General features: G+C 69.6%; 3 protein-coding genes across 4 annotated transcripts; 2 read left to right on the top strand and 1 right to left on the bottom strand.

The window, feature by feature from the left end:
• Nucleotides 1-1,581: 1,581 nt before the first annotated feature.
• CLCF1 (cardiotrophin like cytokine factor 1) lies at nt 1,582-11,814 on the top strand. Of its 2 annotated transcripts, none has more exons than XM_052811581.1 (3): nt 1,582-1,756; nt 9,158-9,324; nt 10,838-11,814. In XM_052811581.1, exons 1-3 carry the CDS (start codon nt 1,657-1,659, stop codon nt 11,318-11,320), a joined length of 750 nt encoding a protein of 249 aa, XP_052667541.1. In that variant the 5' UTR covers nt 1,582-1,656; the 3' UTR covers nt 11,321-11,814. The 2 variants fall into 2 exon arrangements, with proteins under 2 accessions (XP_052667541.1, XP_052667542.1); XM_052811582.1 differs by lacking the exon at nt 1,582-1,756 and adding an exon at nt 2,664-2,748.
• A 912-nt stretch (nt 11,815-12,726) lies between these two features.
• LOC128152992 (glycine N-acyltransferase-like protein 3) lies at nt 12,727-15,292 on the bottom strand. Its single transcript, XM_052811797.1, has 5 exons — nt 15,215-15,292; nt 14,871-14,978; nt 14,638-14,764; nt 14,453-14,570; nt 12,727-13,129 (listed from the first exon to the last, which is right to left on the bottom strand). Exons 1-5 carry the CDS (start codon nt 15,290-15,292, stop codon nt 12,727-12,729), a joined length of 834 nt encoding a protein of 277 aa, XP_052667757.1.
• Nucleotides 15,293-17,224: 1,932 nt separating this feature from the next.
• GLYATL3 (glycine-N-acyltransferase like 3) lies at nt 17,225-19,042 on the top strand. Its single transcript, XM_052811509.1, has 4 exons — nt 17,225-17,338; nt 17,450-17,570; nt 18,146-18,266; nt 18,360-19,042. The coding sequence occupies exons 1-4, from the start codon at nt 17,246-17,248 to the stop codon at nt 18,778-18,780; spliced, it is 756 nt and encodes a 251-aa protein (XP_052667469.1). The 5' UTR covers nt 17,225-17,245; the 3' UTR covers nt 18,781-19,042.
• The last annotated feature ends 508 nt before the right edge of the window (nt 19,043-19,550 follow it).

The following is a 19,550-nucleotide window of genomic DNA, read 5'->3' as shown; positions in this document are numbered from 1 at the left end:
GTGGGGGCTGTCCCACTAACACCTCCACAGCCCCCACCCTCACCCTGGGGGTTGCAGTACCCCCCCCCGAGCGAGTGTCGGGAGCCTTCTCGTCTCGGTGGCTCGCTGCCGGTCGGCAGGGCTCACCGCGTCTCCTTCCCCGCAGCAAGCGAGCGGCGGCATCGCCCGGACTGGAGCAGCGTGCGGAGAATCCCCCATCTTAACCGGGGCGGGGGGGGGGGATCCAGAGCTGCCGCCCCAGAGCGTGTCTGTTGGGTGCTTCCTCACCGATTCAACACCAAATCTGCGGCTCCCAACCAATAAATCGCCGCGGCACCGCCGTAGTGCGTGTCAGCGCCTGGTTTCTCTGTAACGGGGGTTCCCTAAACCCGCAGCTGGTGGGTTTGGCACCAGTGGATTTGGGGAAAGGGTTGGTCTCGGCGTGCTCCGAGCGGGAACCCAGCTGCTCCGTGCCACGGAAAAAGCCGGGAGGATGCGATCGCTGCCAGCAAAGGAGCCGGGAGGGCTCAGACCTGGTCAGGGCCGGGGGCTGGCGTCGAAACAAAATCTGCCTTTTACCTCCCGGCCCTTCCCGGCGCTCCCGAGCAGCGCCGGCCGGCCAGCCCCTTTGTTTTAAACAAAGCTTTTTTTTTTTATTTTTGGGGGGGGGGGGGGGGAGCCAGCTCAGGCGAGGACGTTCCCCTCGTCACCGAGAGCACCCCTCCAGGTTCCCCCACCGCGCGTGCCGCTCGCCTCCGTGGCAGCACCCACTTGTGGATGTGGGTCATGAGGGGAAGGGATGGAGATGGGGTGGTGAGGGGGGGTCTCTGGTTGTCGGATCACCCCCCTACCCCCTCGCTGTTGCAGATGTCGGGCTCCAGCAGCGTCCCTTCACCACCCTTGGCCCCGGGGTGGAGGGGGGGGGCAAGTTACACACACACCCCCCCCCGGTAACCGGTGCAGCGGGCGCGGGGTTGAGTCGCCACCGCTCCTCGGAGCTCCGGTTCTGCCAGAGCCCGGAGTGGGACCCCCCGACAGCCGCTCTGCCCCCCCGCCATCGTCCCGTGTCCCCCCCCCCTTCACCCCCGGGCCGCTCACCTGCCGCCGTCCCGGCGCTCCCGGTCCCGTCCCTGCCGGGCAGGGACCGGAGGAAGGAGCCCGGGGGGGGGGGGGGATATCGGGACCCCCCTCTCTTTGCCGGCCGAGCAGCAGGGGAGGGGGCTGGCCGTGCCAGAGGGGAGGCGAACACAGTCGTCGTCCCCCACCCCCCCGCCCGCCCGCCTCTCTCTGCGCCTTCCCATCCCTCCAGCCGCCCCTCCCCGCTTCCACCTCGCCTCTGCCCCGGCCCCTGCCCGCGGAAGGCGGGGGGGTGGGTTGGGAAGAGGGGGGGGGGCAAAGCTGGCACCCCCCCCCCCAACCACCACCACCCCCCCCCCCCCCCCGCCCCGGCCCCGCTGCGGGGCGGTGAGCCCAGCCGCTCCACCGCACCTCGCCCCATTCTTTCCCCCCCCCCCCTCCCCAACCACCCCCCAAACTTCTTCCCCTCCCCGGACCGACCCCCCCTTCCCCAAACTCCCCCCCCCCCCCCCCCGCCCCGGGGACCGGGTTCTCGGCGTGCGGCGGCGGCTCTGGACGTCGGGAAGGAGAAGAGGCGAGAACGGGAGCTCCGACCGGCAAATGGGAACCGGAGTCCCGCTCCGGTGTGCGGGACCGCTGCCTGCCCGGGGACCCCCAACCACGCACCCACCGCCCCTGTCCCGCATGGAGCTGAGAGCAGGTAGGAGATACTTTCCTCTTTTTTTTCCGCCCCCCCCCCCCCGCCGCCTCCTTCAACCCCGCACCGGTCCCGCACCGGCTCCGCCGCTGCCACTAACAAAAGCCGTGCGGGAGCCAGAGGTGGGGGGGGGGGGGAAGGGAGGGAGAAAGCTTTTGGGGGGGGGGTGTCTTCCCCCCCCCCAACCCCTCCTGCCCGGTCGGCAGCACCCCAGGGATCCCCTTCTCTTCCCTCCCCATCGCTTTCCGCAGCGCCGGGGCTCGGTTTCAGCTTCTCCAAATTTTGCCCGGTACCGGGACACCGGGGCTGGTGAGGGGGTAGCGGGGGGGGGACGACGACAAGGGGTAGGGCGGAGAAGGGGGGGTAGAAGGCCGGAGGAGAGGGAGGGAATGAATGGAGCCTGCTCTTGTGTACAATTGCATCAAATACATTCTTGAAAGCAACCTGGTTCTGCTTAACACTTGAATTTTGAAAAAAAAAAAAAAAAAAGAAAAAAAAAAAAGAGAGAGAAGAAGGGAGGCAGCAGCTTGGAGAGGGTGTATGCGAGCTCGCGTTTTTTTATTCTTGCATTCCTGGACACCAATCAAAAGAGCAAATCAAGGGAGGTGGAAGGGGGAAAGGCGGCGAGCGAGGCAGCCGGAGCGTGGTGCGAACCGTGCACACACTCACACACCAAAAACCCACCCAACTCGGACAGCTTTTTTTTTCCACCTAACACCCAAGCAAACACAAACCAAAACAAATAGGGGAGAGAGAAAAAAAAAAAAAAACTGGGAAAAAAAAAAAAAAAACCCAACCCAAAACCCTGAGCGAGCGCAAGCGAACAAGCGAGCCAGGGCAGAGACGAGCTCGGCCGGCCGCTCGGGGCGCGGAGCAAAAGCCAAGCTCCCGCTTTGGGCTCCTCTCGCCCCCCCCCCTTCCCCGCTGCGCTTTCCACCCCCCCCAAACCCCACCCTGCACCCCGACTATGCTAAATGTTGCTGGGGAGCTCTCAGGTAAGACCGAGGCGTTGGGTGCTGCCGGCCGGGGGCCGGGGCGGGGGGCTGCCTGCGCTCTGCCTGCCATGGTTTTTTTCCTTTCCGAGCCACTGCTGATTTTAATTTGATGTGATTAAAACGTCTGTCTGGCTTTGGGATTGATTTAAGACTTTCCCCTCTCTAGGTTGGTTGGGTTGGTTGGTTTTTTTTTTTTTTTTTTCCCTTTCTCTCCTTCCCTCTTTTCCATGCATGTTTGTGATTACCAGGGAGGGAACCGCCGCTGAGCACGGAGAATTAAACCCCAGGACTGACAGAGGAGAGGAAAATGAAAGTCGCTGGGATTTGGGGAGGGGGGGGGGGGCAGGAAAAGTTATTTTTCCATCCCGGGGCTAGATTTCGGGACCTGCCTCCGAACACCTTTGCCGGAGCGGGCGAGATTTCTCCGGGAAACGGCAGCGGGATTTTTGGGGTGCCGGGGAAATGTCGCTCTCCGGAGGGGACCGTCCCTGGAGCTGCGGCTGCAGCTGTGGGACGGCTTTGTTCCCCTGGCCCGAGCGGCCGCCTCGGGGGTCCCAGGAGAGCCGGGGCGGTTGGGGGGCTGGCCGGCCCCGCGGCGCACCGGGGTCGGGGGCTCCTCGCCCGGAAAGGATGAGGAAAATGCTGGAAAACACCCTTAAAAGGTCAAAGTGTGGGCGCCGCGAGGCTCCCCGGGCTCCCACCCGGTGGGACCGGGGCCGGGGCAGCACGAGGCCGGCGCCGGGTTTGGCTCCAGCTCCGGCGGTGCCGGCCGTGACGCAGGACGGGCAAAGCGGGGCGAGCGCCGGGGAACCGGAAAAGCGAGGCCGGGATCCCCAGCGGCTCCATCGCCTTCCCTCGCTCCTTCCTCTCCCCCTTCCCGCCCGCCGCTGGGGCCGGTGGACGTGGTCGGGGAGCCGGTGGCACAACCGGTACCGGGGCCTGCGGTCGGCAGGCAGCCGGCACCGGGACGGACAGGGAAGAGGACGCCGAGCCCGGCGCGGCGGCAGGAGCTGCGGGGCGAGAGCCCGGCCGCCGCTGGCCGCCCTGACCCCGCTCCCCATTTTGGGGCATCCCTGGCTGGCGGTGGCTCAGCTTTTTGGCCCCGGCAGGACTCAGGGACGCTCGGCAGCACCGGTGTCCCCGCGCCTATTTAGCAGGCTGCGCGAGGGCACGGTGGCGGCGCACATCTGGGCTGCATTAGGCGCAGCCCGCGAGCAGCCTCCGAAGGGAAATGCGGAGGGCTCTGCTTACAGGGCCGGGCTGGGGGGAGATTTATGCCCTGCTAAGTGGCACGGAGCTCCATAAATCACCCCCCCGGCCCCCGAGGCAGTGCCCGTTCCCCTGTGCCGTGGGGGCTGACGCCCCGCTGCCCGGCACAGGGTACCCGTGGTTCCTCGCCAGCCTGCCGAGCACCAGCACCACCGCCCCGGCAGGCACACGGCGATGCGCTCGTCCCGGCACAGACGGGACATCTGGGCGGCAGCCGGCCCGGCTTGTGCCGGCAAGCCGCCGGCCCGGCAGCGCCGTGGCCCCAGGTGGTGCGTGGCCCGTGGGTGACGGAGGTGTCCCGGGCTTGGCCAGGGTGCTGGGGGACATGGGGTCGGCTCGGGAATCGGGGCATGGCCGTCCCGAGCGGGCACGGCCGTGCAGAGCTGCCGGTCCCACGCTAACCCGGCCAAGGCAGCGTCCCCGTGGCACGGCGGCGGCTGCTGCCCGGGAGATGCCAGCGATGGCGGCAGGTCCCGAGGTGCCAGGGGATGGAGAGGGAGATGTGCCAGAGAGGGCTCTGCGGTGGCACATGGGCTGGCACCGGGGGGTCCCCTGCTCCACCGGAGAGGGGCCAGCCTGGCTCTGGTGCTGGGCTCGCCCTGGCTCCACCGTCCCGCCGGCGAAACACCTGGGACGGTGCCGGGACGGCTGGCGGCGGGCAGCCCGTGGGTCCGGCGGTGCTGCGCGGCTCCGCGACCTGCGCCGGGAGGGGTGGGAAGGCAGCCGGGGAGCCTTGCGTGGCTCGTGGGTGCCGTGCCCGTGCCGGAACAGCCTCACCGGGCTGGCTGTGCGTGTGGGGCGGTGGGGTCTGGTTGGGATTAGGGGCCTGCGCCCCCCTCGCCGGCGGGGGTGTTTCCATCGTGCCGCTGGCTGGAGCCGGATGGGAAATCCAGGCCCAGCTAATTACGGCCTCGCTGGAGTCTCCCGTGCGCGGCCGCATTTATAAACACACGGAGGAGACAGGATGTAAACACTCAGCGCTGCGAGCGCAGGCACGGCCGGGATGGGGAGGGGGGGGGACATGGGGCCACGGTCCCCCTCCCCTGCACACCCACCCGTTCCCCGGTCCCGCACGCACTCGGCACGGCGGCTTCGCTCGCCGGGAGCCGTGCGGGGACGAGGGGCTCGGTGGGCACCGGGAGCTGCAGGCAGGGCTGATGGGGTTTGGTGGCTCCTAGAGGGGTGGGATGGAGGTGTGGACTGGGAGCGGGCAGGTGGTATCCCATGGGATATGGGATGGGGACCCCGCTGCAGTGGCGGTGGCTGCTGTTGGGCAGCGAGGACGCTTGTGTCGTCCCCGTCAATGCTCGGGGACCGCTGTGGCCACCGATGTCCGGGTGCAGGGCCCGTGCAGAGCGCGAGCATCCTCACGTCTACGCCGTGCCGGCTCTCCAGGGCTGCCGCTGCGCCTGCCCGACGCCCCGGTGTCACCTCCCCGGCCACGGCAGGGTTAAATGCCAGCAGCCTGGGGACACAGAGGTGTCTGTCCTTGTGCCCTGGAGCATCACCCACTCCAAGACCCACGGAGAAGCGGTGGGCAGAGGCCGGCTGCCACGCTGGGCTGCGAAACCGCCCCGTGACGGCGCGCGGGGAAGGGTTAAATGCTGCCGGTCGGAGTTGCAGGCAGCCCGGCCAGGACAGTGGCCGCTGCCTGTTGCCTGCTCCCTGCCTTGCCCGCAGACAGGGCGACTTTGTCCCCGATGCCACGTTCATGCCTGGCCACCGCGGGACCTCCCGGGCTGGGCTCTCACACGAGCACCGGGAATGGGGCCGCTGGGTGGGAATGGGGCTCTGCTCGCCGCTGGATACCGGCCCATCAGATACGGCAGCTCCCGCCGCGGCGTCGGGGGCCGCGGGGCCGGCTCGGCTCCGTCCGCTGCCCCGGGGGGGGCTCCGATACGAGGGTCCCCCCTTCCCGGCTGCCCCCCCCCCCCGCCCCGGGTGCCGCTTTGCACGAGAGTTTCGGGAAAGAGGCTTTGGGTGGTTTGTGGTCACTCCTGACCTCGGCGGCTCTGCCCACAGCATGCCCGGGGAACAGCTCACCCGGCACCGTGGCTGCGCTCCCGCCTCGGCCGCTGGCCGGGAGGTCTGGCCAACGCCGGCCGCCCGCGCCGCCGTTGGGGGGGGGGGGAGAGGTGGGTGGCTCGCGGGAGGGCAGGGGGTCCCGCCGACGTGACTCCGTGCGCATCCCGCCGAAGGCGGGTGAGCAACGTCCCTGCCGCCGCGTGCACGAGGGATGCCCGTGGCACCACCGGCGTGTCCCGCCGCCCGCCGCGGCCCCTCGGCGTCGGTAGCGTGGGTACCCCGGGGTGCTGCCGGCGCTGCCCGACGGAGCCGGGGGGGTGCCCGGTCTCATGCCCCCGGCCGCTCCGGCTCCCCAGCTGCCCCCCGGGACCCAGCGGGTGACCCCGGGCAGCCACGCCGTGAGCTGCTTACGTGGGCTGGGAGCATCCTGGCCGGGCTCCAGGGCCGGTTTTGAAACCCTCGGGCTCTTCCTCTCCGACGTCACCGGGATCCAGCTGTGCCGGCCCCGCGCCTCCCTCCTCGGCCGCCATTGTCTGTGCCGGTGCCCAGACATTTTCCACCCGGAGCCGAGCCGCTGTGACCGGGCTGGGCGAGGGAGAACGGCTGCTCCGCATGGCACCCGGCACGGCCGGGCCATCGCCGCCGCTGTGCCGCCGTCGCCGTCACCGCCGTACCGCCCGCGCTGCTGTGCCACGGCCGTCTCTGCGCCGCCGCTGGGCCACGGCCACCGTTGTGCCACTGCCGCGCATCCCGCCATCTCCTGTCCCTCAGCCATCCACCTCCACCGGGCACCTCTCCGTCCCCTTCCTCCCTCATCCTCGTCCTCCCCGTGCCCCGGCCACCTGCCCGGGAGCAGCCGGCGGCTCCATCCCTATCCCTCCCCTGCCAGCCCCGGTCGTCGTCCCCCCCCGCGCCCCCCAACCCGGCTCTCCCGGCTGTGTTTGGTTTGGCCGCGGCAGGGCCAGGGCTGGTGTAAATCCCGCGCTGGAAACTCGAGCCGGCGGCGGGCGAGGGTCCGGCCAGCCCAGCGGTGCCGGGGCTCGGCCAAAGCAAACACCCGGGGGTGGGTGAGTCACCGCGGCGTGGCCCCCCCCTCTCTCCGTCCGCCGCTCGTCCCACGCACGCTTGCACGCACGCAAGGCAAGACAGCGGCACGCTCCACGCGCCAGGACGCACCGGCACGCCGGGACCCGGCCACGGGCAAGCGGCTGCACGTGCCCACCGCGGGGCACGGCTGCGTGTCGGGGCGCCCGCGCAGGGCTGAGATAAGCCCGCGGTGTGCGTGCGCTGGCACGCGCCGTGTGTCACCCACCGGCACGGTGCGTCACACGCCTTCGCCGTGCGTCGCACGTGGATGCTGCATCACACGTATGCATGGCGTGTCGCACGCTTATACGGTGCGTCACGCGTGCGCGGCACGTCCCACGCTTGCATGGTGTGTCATGCACACACGGCGCGTCGCACGCTTATACGGTGTGTCATGCGTGCGTGGCGTGTCACACACCTTTGCAGTGCATCACACGTGCACGGTGTGTCGCACGCCTGTGTGGTTCGTGACACTCCCGCACGGCGTACGGCACACCTACACGGTGTATCACGTACCCGCACGGCGTGTTGCACGCCTGCAGCGTATCACACACATGCACGGTGTGTCACACACACGCATAGCATGTCGCATACTGTATTGCACACCTGCACGGTGTCACACGCCTGCAAGGTCCGTCACACACACGCGTGGTGTTTCACACGCCTGTGTAATGCCCTGCACAACTGCACCGTTGCACAACTGCACTGCGTGTTGCACACCCGCAGGGTGCATCGCAGGTGCGAGCACCCTGTTGCACACCCGCAGGGTGCACCGCAGGTGTGGGCAGCGTGTTGCACGCCCGCAGGGGAGTTGCACGCCCGCAGGGGAGTTGCACGCCCGCACGCTTGCTGGGAGCCAGGCGTCTCCCCGCGGCGGGGGCCGGCGGGCGCGGGGACAGCCGGGTCCCCGCCGCGGCAGGGTTGGCACGGCCGGAGCCGGGGTGTCCCCGAGGACCCTCGTGCGTCACCGGCACTTGGCCGCTCCCGGGTTTCCAAGCCTCCCGGCGGCTCGTGACGGGGAGCGGTGACGCGCGAGGGCACCGCGGGGCTCCCGCCGGCCTCGCCTCGCCGGGAGGCCGCCGCGGCGGCTGCCCACGCCGGGACCCCCGCCGAACCCTGCGGTGATGAGCCGTGCCGGCGGTGGGTCCTCCCGGCGGAGGAGTTGCCGGGAAGCCCGGCTCTGACGTGCCGAGAGGTGCCAGTTGGCCGGGAGCATCCTGGCCGCGGGCCGTGACCTTTGCACAACCGCCGGCTAACGAGGCCGGAGCTCGTAAGGCCGCCCTGACGTCAGGGGCGATGACGGGGACCCGGCTGGCGGTTTCCGGCAAAGGTCGCCCCACGCCCCGGCCGCCCTTTAGGGTCCCGTCCCCCTCGATGGGGGTCACCGGGGGTCCCCACCGGGGCAGGGGCTGCCGGCAGCCCCGCGGGATGCTCGGCCCTCTCCGGCATTGATGGCGGGTGAGTCGCCGTGCCCAAATATAACCCGGCCGTGCCGTCCCGGCGGGAGCGCCGCGAGCCGTGCTCGCTCCAGACCATATAAAGGATTGTTGCTGCAGCCCGCGGGTGGGAGCGCGCGGAGGGGAGCCGGGGCTCGGCGGCGCTGGCGGGGTCAGCGCGGCAAGGCGGGGATCCCCGCTGTACCGGCTGTGCCGGCAGCATCGCTCCGAGCTAACGGCGCTGCCCCGGCCGTGCCAAGGGCGGGATGCCGAGCCGCCCTGCGCCAGGGAAGGTGCCAGGCTGCTCGCGCGGGCGCCCGTCGACCCGCTACGCGTAGCCCTCCCGTGCCTCAGTTTCCCCACTCGCAGGTGAGTCGCCCCGCAGGGTGACGTTGGCGGCGGCACCGGGGGGATCCCCGAGGGCTCAGCGCTGCCGTGTCTGAGCCGAAGGACGGAACGGCCCGTCGTGCCGGAGCGGGGGGGGGGGTGTCCTACCCGCAGCCTGTCACCCCAGGCCCAGGGGTGGGAGGAGGTGCCCCCCTCCTCCTCTTCCCCTTTGTGTCCCCCCTCCCTGAGGCACCGTGTCCCCACAGGAGACTCTTGGGGGATCTTCACCTTCCTGTGCGCCGCGCTCTGCAACCTGCCGGCGCTGCCCGCCCTGAACTGCACGGAGGAGCTGGGTGCCGGCCAGTCCATCCAGAAGACCTACGACCTGACCCGCTATCTGGAGCACCAGCTCCGCACCCTCGCCGGCACCTACGTGAGTAGGAGCTCACCCGCACCGTACCCCTGCCTGCCCCCCCCCCCCGCACCGGGACGGAGATGGGGGGGTTGCCCTGTCTGTCCTCCCCATGCCCGTGTCCCCTGGGAGATGCCCCAGTTGGTCCCGGCTCCCCGGAGCGGGTACACCCCACCAAGGTCCTGTGCCCACCCGTTCCTTGGCACCGCGTCCCCCCCATGCACCCCACCAGTGTGGGGGTGTGTCCCCCCCCGGGGTATGGTGGCACAGGGCAGACGTGGACCGGGCATGGCATGGACTGGGGGGGCAATGTGGGGCAGTGGACGTCCCCACGGGGAGGGGAAGGGAATGGCCACCCCACTGCCACCCGCCGGGGACCCCCCCGCCTGCACCAGGGTGAGGGTGCGCACACGTGTGGGAGCGCGCCGGCGTGCACGTGAGCGTGCGCTGGGGTGGCTGCGCACGTGTGCCTGCACATACGTGTGTGCGCGCGCGTTGGCGTGCCCGCACACCTTCGTGAGCGTGCATTGGCGTGCCCGCACACGCACGCGTGCTTGCGCGTCGGTGCGGTTGCACGCATGCGTGCCTGCGCGCACACGTGCACGTGCGCACGCAAGGCACGTCCTTGCCAAATCTCCCTACCCGTGACTCCCCGGACACGCGTGTGCCGTAGCGCGCCCTGCAGTTGCGGGTGACGTGTTTGCACTCACCTGCCCTTGCCCGGTGCCAACGGTGCCGGTGCTGCCCACCCTCCCCCGGGGGGCTGTGGGTCCCCCCACGCCGGGGGCCAAGGAAATGTCTCATCGGCGCAGGGCGGCTCCCGGGCCCCTGCCCTTGGCCCAGGGTGCAGGCAGGGGTGCAGGCATCTGCCTCTCCCTGCCTGCCGGCAGCACCAGCTCACGCGGAGGTTCCCCGTCTCTGCCCTGACGTGCCCCCGGTGCTGCGTGGTGCCGGCACGTGGGGTGCCGAGCGATGACGAGGGTGGCAGTGCCGTGGGGCTGGGTGCAGGGTTGGGTGGGTGGGTGGGTGGGGGGCTCAGCCCCACCAGTGGGTGCCTCCAGGTCTGCTGCCTGGAGCTGTGGGCGCGATGACCGGAGATGGGGAGACTGGGGGTGTGATGGGGACAGGGACGTGGAGGCTGGGGACATGGGTGGGAGGGAGATGGGGAGAGCTGGGACACGGTGGGCATGTCCCGCTGGGGGACATGGAGACCGGGGACATGGTGGGCATGGAGACCAGGGGCATGAAAGGGAAGGGGACGTGGTGGGCATGTCCGGCTGGGGGATGCTGAGACCTGGGATGTGGGGGGGCATGGAGACAGGGGACACGGTGTGCAGGGGGGCACAGAGACCTGGGAAGAGGGGGACATGGAGACAGGGGACACGGTGGGCTTGGGGACTTGGGACGTGGCAGGCGGGGGGTCCACGGAGACTGGGGCCGAGGCGGGCAGTCCCTACCCCGACCCCAAACTCCGCATCCCCCGTGGCACCCCCCCGACGCCTGACGGCCCCCCCCTCCCACTGCTACCTTGCAGCTGAACTACCTGGGCCCCCCCTTCAATGAGCCCGACTTCAACCCCCCGCGCCTGGCGCGCGTCGAGCGGGTGCCCAGCGCCACGGTGGACTTGGACCTGTGGCGAGGGTTGACCGATAACGCCCGTCTGGCCGCCAACTACCGTGCCTACAGCCGGCTGCTCTGCTACCTGCGGGCGCTGGACGGGCAGGCGGGCACCGCCGAGCTGCGTCATCGCCTCGGCCACTTTTGCTCCAGCTTGCAAGGTTTGGTGCTCAGCATCGCCGGTGTCATGTCCTCCCTGGGTTATCCGCTGCCCGCCGGGCCCCCCGCGCCCCCCGGTACCCCCGTCGCCTCCAATGACTTCCTCAAGAAGATGGATGATTTCTGGTTGCTGAAGGAGCTGCAGACTTGGCTGTGGCGCTCGGCCAAGGACTTCAACCGCCTCAAGAAGAAGGTGCCGCCCGCCGTGGTCACCCTGCGCCTGGAGGCGAGGGGCTTCTGAGACCCCCCCCCTCTGATGGCCCCCCCCCCCTCCCCGCCTCGTCGGGATGGGGGTCCTCACCCCGACGGGCCACCACACGTCCCCACCGCCACCTTGCTGTGCCTTGCAGGATGGGGGCCCTGACCCCAAAGTGCCACCAAAGCCACCCCACGTTCTGCCCCCCCCCGTCACCACACTGTGCCTTGAGAGATGGGGCTCCTGACCCCAAAGTGTCACCAAAGCCACCCTGCATCCTCATCATCACCTCGCCGTGCCTTAAGGGACAGGGGTGCTGGCCCCAAAGTGCCACCAAAGCCACCCCGCATCCTCATCATCACCTCGCTGTGCCTTAAGGGCTGGGGCTCCTGACCCCAAAGTGCCACCAAAGCCACCCCACGTCCCCCCCGTCACCACCCTGTGCCTTGAGAGATGGGGCTCCTGACCCCAAAGTGTCACCAAACCACCCCGCATCCTCATCATCACCTCGCCGTGCCTTAAGGGACGGGGTTCCTGACCCCAAAGTGTGACCGAAGCCACCCCACGTCCCCACCTGTGCCACGCTGTGCCCGCCCCACCAGGCTGCCCCGTCCCCTCGGGGCCGGCCCCACACTTGTGGGGCTGGGGAGGGCAGCAGTCTCCTCCCCCTGCCCCACGGCAGCAATAAGCCCCACCCCCAAGGCCCCCAGAGTGGGTGCAAACCCCGCCCACCCCTGAAAGGACCAATCCCCCAGAGCATAGGAATAAGCCCCGCCCTATCCAGCAGCAAGCCCCGCCCCAGGAGCAGTAGGCTCCACCCCTCCCCGGATGGCAATAAGCCCCGCTCACCAGCCTGTGTAGCAAACCCCGCCTCCTTCCTACAACAGGCTCCGCCCCCGGTTGCCCAAGCCCCGCCTCTCCTGCGGTTGCCTAGCAACCCACAGGCCCGGGAGGGTGGAGCTCTGGGCTGTGGTGGGCGGGGCTGGAGGCGGGGCCCCAGGGCCGCTGTCCCGGTGCGTCTATGCGTGTTTATTTATTGGAGATGTTATTTATTGGGGTATTTATTGCAGAAGATCTATTCTTGTATGAACGAATAAAAGCCTTTCTCCAGCGCCCCCGCCCCGCCCGCGCCACACGGCGGGGGGCCCAAGGACCCAGTGGTGCCATCAGTAGGGGTCAGGGTGAACGGGTTGCTGCCCCAGACTCTGAGCTCAGTGAGGGGGGGGGGGTCAGGGTGTTCCCTCCTCTGTGTATGCGTGTAGGGGGGCAGGGTGGGGGGCCAGGACCCCCCCCATCCAGGTAACCCCATCTTATGCCCCCACTCCCAGCCATGGCTTCCCTGCCCACGGGGACGGACACTCAGCCCCCCCCCCCCCCGCCCCAACAAGCACCGCTACCCCAGCCCCAGCGCCCATCACCGTGGCCACCCCCCGTGTCCCCATCCCCTGTCACTACTGGGGGGTGACCACCAGGGTGTAGAAGGTGCCGGGCTGGGGTAGAAAACCCACGGAGCGGACGGCCCGCTGCGAGGGGGTGTTGTGGGGCAACACCCCGCAGTAGATGGGGAAGCCGCGGGCGTGCAGCCCCCGACCCAGGGCACCCAGGATCACCCCGCTCAGGCCCTGCCCGCGCCAGGCGGGCAGCGTGTAGCCGTGGCTCAGGCAGCCCAGGGGGTCCAACAGGCTCCAGGAGACGGGGCGCCCGCGGGGTCCCAGCAGGCAGGCGCTGGGCAGCGCCCGCACCAGCCCCAGCAGGAACCGCCGGCTGCGGGCATTGCCCCCGAAACTCCACGTGGCGTTGAGCAGCGGGACGTGGGACGGGGACACGGGTGCCAGGCGCAGGCCCGCTGGGACCCTGCAATGGGGCAGAGCGGAGAGAGATGGGGCGGGGGGACGGGGGGAACCTGCGTCCCCCTTCCCAACAGGGAGAGCGTGGCGGGGGGGGGGGTGCTGCTGCACCCTGGGATGGGATCGGGGATGCTCCATGTCATCTGGGCTTGTGACTGGGGACCCCCGTGCCACCCAGGGATGTGACTGGGGACCCCCGTGCCACCCAGGGATGTGACTGGGGACCCCCGTGCCATCCAGGGATGTGCTCTGGGACCCCCTGTGCCACCCAGGAATATGACTGGGACCCCCCGTGCCACCCAGGGATGTGACTGGGGACCCCCGTGCCACCCAGGGATGTGACTGGGGACCCCCGTGCCACCCAGGGATGTGCTCTGGGACCCCCTGTGCCACCCAGGAATGTGACTGGGGACCCCTGTGCCACCCAGGGATGTGACTGGGGACCCCCGTGCCACCCAGGGATGTGCTCTGGGACCCCCTGTGCCACCCAGGAATATGACTGGGACCCCCCGTGCCACCCAGGGATGTGACTGGGGACCCCCGTGCCACCCAGAGATGTGACTGGGACCCCCGTGCCACCCAGGGATGTGCTCTGGGACCCCCTGTGCCACCCAGGAATGTGACTGGGGACCCCTGTGCCACCCAGGGATGTGACTGGGGACCCCCGTGCCACCCAGGGATGTGCTCTGGGACCCCCTGTGCCACCCAGGAATATGACTGGGACCCCCCGTGCCACCCAGGGATGTGACTGGGGACCCCCGTGCCACCCAGGGATGTGCTCTGGGACCCCCTGTGCCACCCAGGGATGTGACTGGGGACCCCCGTGCCACCCAGGGATGTGACGGGGACCCCCGTGCCACCCAGGGATGTGCTCTGGGACCCCCTGTGCCACCCAGGAATGTGACTGGGGACCCCTGTGCCACCCAGGGATGTGACTGGGGACCCCCGTGCCACCCAGGGATGTGACTGGGACCCCCGTGCCACCCAGGGATGTGCTCTGGGACCCCCTGTGCCACCCAGGAATATGACTGGGACCCCCCGTGCCACCCAGGGATGTGACTGGGGACCCCCGTGCCACCCAGGGATGTGACTGGGACCCCCGTGCCACCCAGGGATGTGCTCTGGGACCCCCCGTGCCACCCAGGGATGTGACTGGGGACCCCCGTGCCACCCAGGGATGTGCTCTGGGACCCCCCGTGCCACCCAGGAATGTGACTGGGGACCCCTGTGCCACCCAGGGATGTGACTGGGGACCCCCGTGCCACCCAGGGATGTGCTCTGGGACCCCCCCCCCCGGTGCCACCATGTCCCCAAATGCCCTCGCACTCACTGCACACGGGGCTGGGGGGGCTGGGGGCTCAGCAGCGCCTGGTACCGGTACGTCTCCAGCCGCAGCCCCTTGGCATCGGCCGCCTCGCGCACGGCCTCGTACATCCCCTCCTGCATCCCTGGGGCAGAACTGTCAACCCGGGCAGGGGGGTGCCCCAGCCACCACCCCCCCCATGCCAGGCTTACCGTGCATCTGGAAGGCTCGGCTCCAGCCCACCGCCTCAGTGCCCCCCAGCAGCGCCCGCCAGGCCCCCTCATCCCGGTAATATACCGTCAGCTGGTTGGCGTAGAAGTCCCCGGGGTCCCTCTGCTCCTGGGAGGGGGACACGGGGTCTGAGTGTGGCCTCCCACCCACCCACCCCCCCCCCAACCCCACGGTACGTGGGGTGCTGCCAGGGTGGGGGCACCCAGAGCAGCACCTCTGGGCGCAAGCGGGTCAAGACGACGCCGAAATGGGGCCAGGAGTCCACCAGCACCTCGTGGGCGGCCGGGTTCCCCCGGGCCACCGTCATCACGGTCCCCAGGACCTGCAGGAGAAGGTCAGCGCTGGGGGGGGGGGGGCTGTGATGGGTGCCCGGCTGCACCCCTGGGTGCTGCCAGCCTCCGTCGGTGCGGGGGGTCAGGACACCATGTGGGGACCACCTGGGGGTCCCCATCACCAGCAGAGTAGGGGGGGGAAGGCAGAGGGGTCCCCAGGGTCCCCGTCACCAGCAGGGCAGGGAAGGGGGGGGGTGGCAGAGGGGTCCCCAGGGTCCCCCATCACCGGCAGGGTGGCAGGCAGGCTCCTCCGAAGGGCCTCCTCCAGGAGCTGCAGCTGGCCCGGGCACGTCAGGATCAGCATGGTCCCGTGGCCGTGGGGCAGGGGGTGACACCGAGGGTCCGTGGGGCAGGCGGTGACACCGAGGGTCCCGGGACTGTGGGGTGCTGGTGGCTTTGGGGCAGGGTGTTCCGGTCGAGCACGCGGCCGCAGGGCGAGCAGGGCTGGCCCCACGCCCAGGGTCCGGTGGGATGGACCCTGCCCGCTGCCCCCGTATGAGACCACCCACCCCTTCCCCCCGGGCAGGGGACACTCACCGACCCGTGACGGCTGGTGGCGGCCCTGGGACCCACCAGTGTCACCGCCTGCCCTGCAGAAGAGGGAACCTGGTGGTTGTCATCACCCACCCCACGGTTTCCAGACGCCCCACGCCCCCAGGACTGCTGCGGGTGAGTGCTGGGGCTGGGCACCGCTGGGGACGGGGACAGGGATGGGGTCCCCGCCCGGGGGTCCTGTCCCCCTGTTATTGTAGGGTCTCTCGGCAGGACCATGCTGCTCCTGACGTGCCCGGCCCAGCTGCAGCGCCTGGAGGGGGCCCTGCGGAGGAGCCTGCCCCTCGCCCTGCCGGTAACGGGGACCCCGGTGTCACCCCTGCGCTGTGCCATGATGGGGACCCCGGTGTCACCCCCTTCCCCTTGACACAATGGGGACCCCGGTGTCACCCCTTCCCCTGTGCCATGATGGGGAGCCCTGTGTCACCCCCTTCCCCTTGACACAATGGGGACCCCACTGTCACCCCTTCCCCTGTGCCATGATGGGGACCCCACTGTCACCCCTTCCCCTTGACACAATGGGGACCCCACTGTCACCCCTTCCCCTTGACATGATGGGGACCCCGGTGTCACCCCTTCCCCTTGACACAATGGGGACCCCACTGTCACCCCTTCCCCTGTGCCATGATGGGGACCCCACTGTCACCCCTTCCCCTTGACACAATGGGGACCCCACTGTCACCCCTTCCCCTTGACATGATGGGGACCCCGGTGTCACCCCTTCCCCTTGACACAATGGGGACCCCACTGTCACCCCTTCCCCTGTGCCATGATGGGGATCCCTGTGTCACCCTGCGCTGTGCCATGATGGGGACCCCGGTGTCACCCCTTCCCCTTGACATGATGGGGACCCCGGTGTCACCCTGCCCTGTGCCATGGTGGGGACCCCACTGTCACCGTGCCCTGTGCCCTGATGGGGACCCCGGTGTCACCCCCTTCCCCTTGACACCCCTTCCCCTGTGCCCTGATGGGGACCCCGGTGTCACCCCCTTCCCCTTGACACCCCTTCCCCTGTGCCCTGATGGGGACCCCGGTGTCACCCCCTTCCCCTTGACACCCCTTCCCCTGTGCCCTGATGGGGACCCCGGTGTCACCCCCGCCCCATGCTGTCACAGGGACCCCAGTGTCTCCTCCCCGCTCCCACCCCACCAGGGACAGGGACCCCGGTGTCACCCTGTCCCCCCCCCACCACACCCGGGGGTCCCAAGTCCAGCACAGGCTGCCCCCGGGGAACACCCCACCCTTGGGGCTGGCTCCAAGCCCACCTATCCCAGCCCGGTTGGACTTTGCCCCAGCCAATCCCAGCCCAGCTTGTTTCGGAGCCAGCCAATCCCCATCCAGGCCCCCCCACAAGCCAGCCAATCCCCTCCCACCCCCCAACCCATACAAGCTACCCAATCCCAACCCGGGCAGCGTGCCACGCAGCCAATCCCAAGCTTCCTGCCTGCCCCTGCCTACCCCGACCACGCCCACTCCCACCTAGCCCCACCCACTTATGGGCAGCCTGGCTTTAAGCACCGCCCCCTCCTGCCTTCACCCCACCGAGCCCTATGGGGGAGACGGGGGGCTTCTCCGGCCAGGGCAGGGTGCCCTGGGGTGCGCCCAGGCTGTGGCAGCTCGGGGACCCCCGGGGAACCCCAAAATCTTCCCCCAGCCCCCCCCCCAACACCTCCGACCCTTTTACCCGCAGGTCTACGGGGCGGCGATGAACATAAACCGGGGGAACCCGGGGCAGTTCGAGGTCGTGGTGGACTCGTGGCCCGACTTCGGCGCCGTGCTGGCGCGGCAGAGCGGAGAGGTGGCCGGCGGCGATGCGGGGCCGTGGCCGTGGGTGGGGAGGGCCACGGGGTGGGTACGGCACCCTCGGCACGTGCCGGGTGGGCTCAGAGCACCCATGGGTGCCTCGCAGATGCCGGTGGATGACTGCTACAGGAACATGCACGGGGCTTTCTACCGGGATGTGGGTGCCTACCGGGCGCTGCTGGAGACCCCCGGCTGCCTGCGCTGGGACACCGCCTTCCACATCTTCGGTGGCCCGGGGACTTGGGGGGTCCTGGGTGGGGGGGGGGGGCATCAGGGAGATGCTGGGCAACGCTGCGGGAGTGGTGGTGGGTGGGAATCAGGGGTACTGGGCAGCACTGGGAGGGTGGGACACTGGGGAGAATCACTGGTGATATAGGGATAAGGAACTGAAGGGACTGGGAGGTACTGGTGGAAGGAATTGGGGTGCTGGGGGACACTGGGGGCAGGCATTTGGGTGCTGGGGGCGTGACTTGGTGCGCTGGGGTGGGAACTGGGGGTAGGGGTTTGACGGGTGCTGTCACTGGGAAGTATTGGGGCTGGACTTGGGGTGCTGGGGGGGCACTGGGGACAGGGATGAGGTTAGTGGGGGCACTGGGGAGCGTCGTGGCTGGACTTGGGGGGTGCTGGGGGGCAGGAATTGGGGTGCTGGGCCCACTGGGGGCAGGGATTGGGCTACTGGGGATAGAGACTGGGGTTGCGGGTAGCCCCCGGGGACACTGGGGAGGGCACAGCCGGCGTGCTGGCGTCAGAAAGAGGGGGGGCCGTGGACAGAAATGGGGGGACCTGACAGCACTGTCCCCAGGGCTGCAGGAGGGGGTGGCCACGGTGTCACAGGCCATCGCGGGGACCAAGGGGATCGAGCTGGAGATCTCCGATTACTACACCTACGTGCACCCCGACCCCAGCACCATGCCCGAACCCCGGTGAGTCCCCGTCCGTCGTCCCCCCCCCCCCAACCCCGGTCCGGCGCGGGCAACCCCCTCTAACCCCCCTCCGCCGGCCGACCCTCGCCGCAGGCTGGACCCCGACGTACGGGTGGGTTCGGTGAGCCCGGCGCACGTGGATCTGCTGAACGAGACGTGGACGTACGGGGGCAACGCGCGCAGCCGGCGGTACTTGGCGGAGGTGCTGAGTCGCTTTCCCAGCCTCTGCCTGCAGGATGGGACCGGGCAGCCCGTCTGCTGGGTCCTGACCGACCCCTTCGGGACGGGGGCCCACGGCTACACCCTACCCACCCATCGCCGCCGTGGCCACATGCGGGCGGCGCTGGCCCTCGCCGCCCGTCGGGCGCAGGCCCGTGGCTTCCCCACTTTTGGGCACACGGCCACGGGCAACCTGCCCATGCAGCGGCTGCAGGAGGAGCTGGGCCACCAACGACTGCCGGGGCTGTGCCACTTCGTCCTGCACAACCCCAGCCTGGGCAGGGCCGGACCCTGAGTTGTTCTCCCCCTCCCCGGTCACCCCCCCTGCTGTGGGGCAAGGAAATCCCCAGGCTGTGGGGGCAAGGAAGAAAACAAAAAGCAGTGTAGACTCTCTGATGGCTGCTATAGGGTTGTGTCTGCCTCCGGCACCGGTTTTCTCGCACCTGGCTCGGCACCGGCCGTTGCACCCGTGATCCGGTTTGGTGGCTCGGGCGGTGGGGTGTCACCGTCCCTGGGGAGTCACCCTGTCCCTCTGTGTCGGGACACGCACCGCAGCCCTGCCTCAGCTATTCTCGGTACCCCCCCAGGGAGGGCTGAAAAGCTTCAGGCAAATCTACACTGGTGGCACCTGCTGTGTCGTGTGTGTCGTGTCGTCCCCCCCCCCCCCAGGACAAGTGTCACCATGGCTGGGGGTGTGGACGGACAGGCAGAGCTGTGGGTCACCGGCTGTGCTTTCCGGGGAGGGGGCACACAGCCAGAGCGTGGGTCAGAGGGTGACGGCTGCACGGTGTGAGTCACGGCTCGGGGGGGGTGATGGGGACAGCCGGGGGGGGTGACAGTGTCCAGGGTGACGGGGACCACTGGGAGGGGGGGAATGACAGCGCCGGGGGGTGACGAGGACCGCCGGGAACAAGGTGACAGTGTCCCGAGGGGGACGGGGACCACCGGGAACAAGGTGACAGTGTCCCGAGGGGGACGGGGACCACCGGGAGGGGGTGACAGCGCCGGGGGGTGACGGGGACCACCGGGAACAAGGTGACAGTGTCCCGAGGGGGACGGGGACCA

This window comes from Harpia harpyja, chromosome 16 (assembly GCF_026419915.1).
Source record: "Harpia harpyja isolate bHarHar1 chromosome 16, bHarHar1 primary haplotype, whole genome shotgun sequence".
NCBI classification, from domain to species: domain Eukaryota; kingdom Metazoa; phylum Chordata; class Aves; order Accipitriformes; family Accipitridae; genus Harpia; species Harpia harpyja.
The sequence above is the reverse complement of the archived record's forward strand: the minus strand, read 5'-3'. Positions and strand labels throughout refer to the sequence as shown.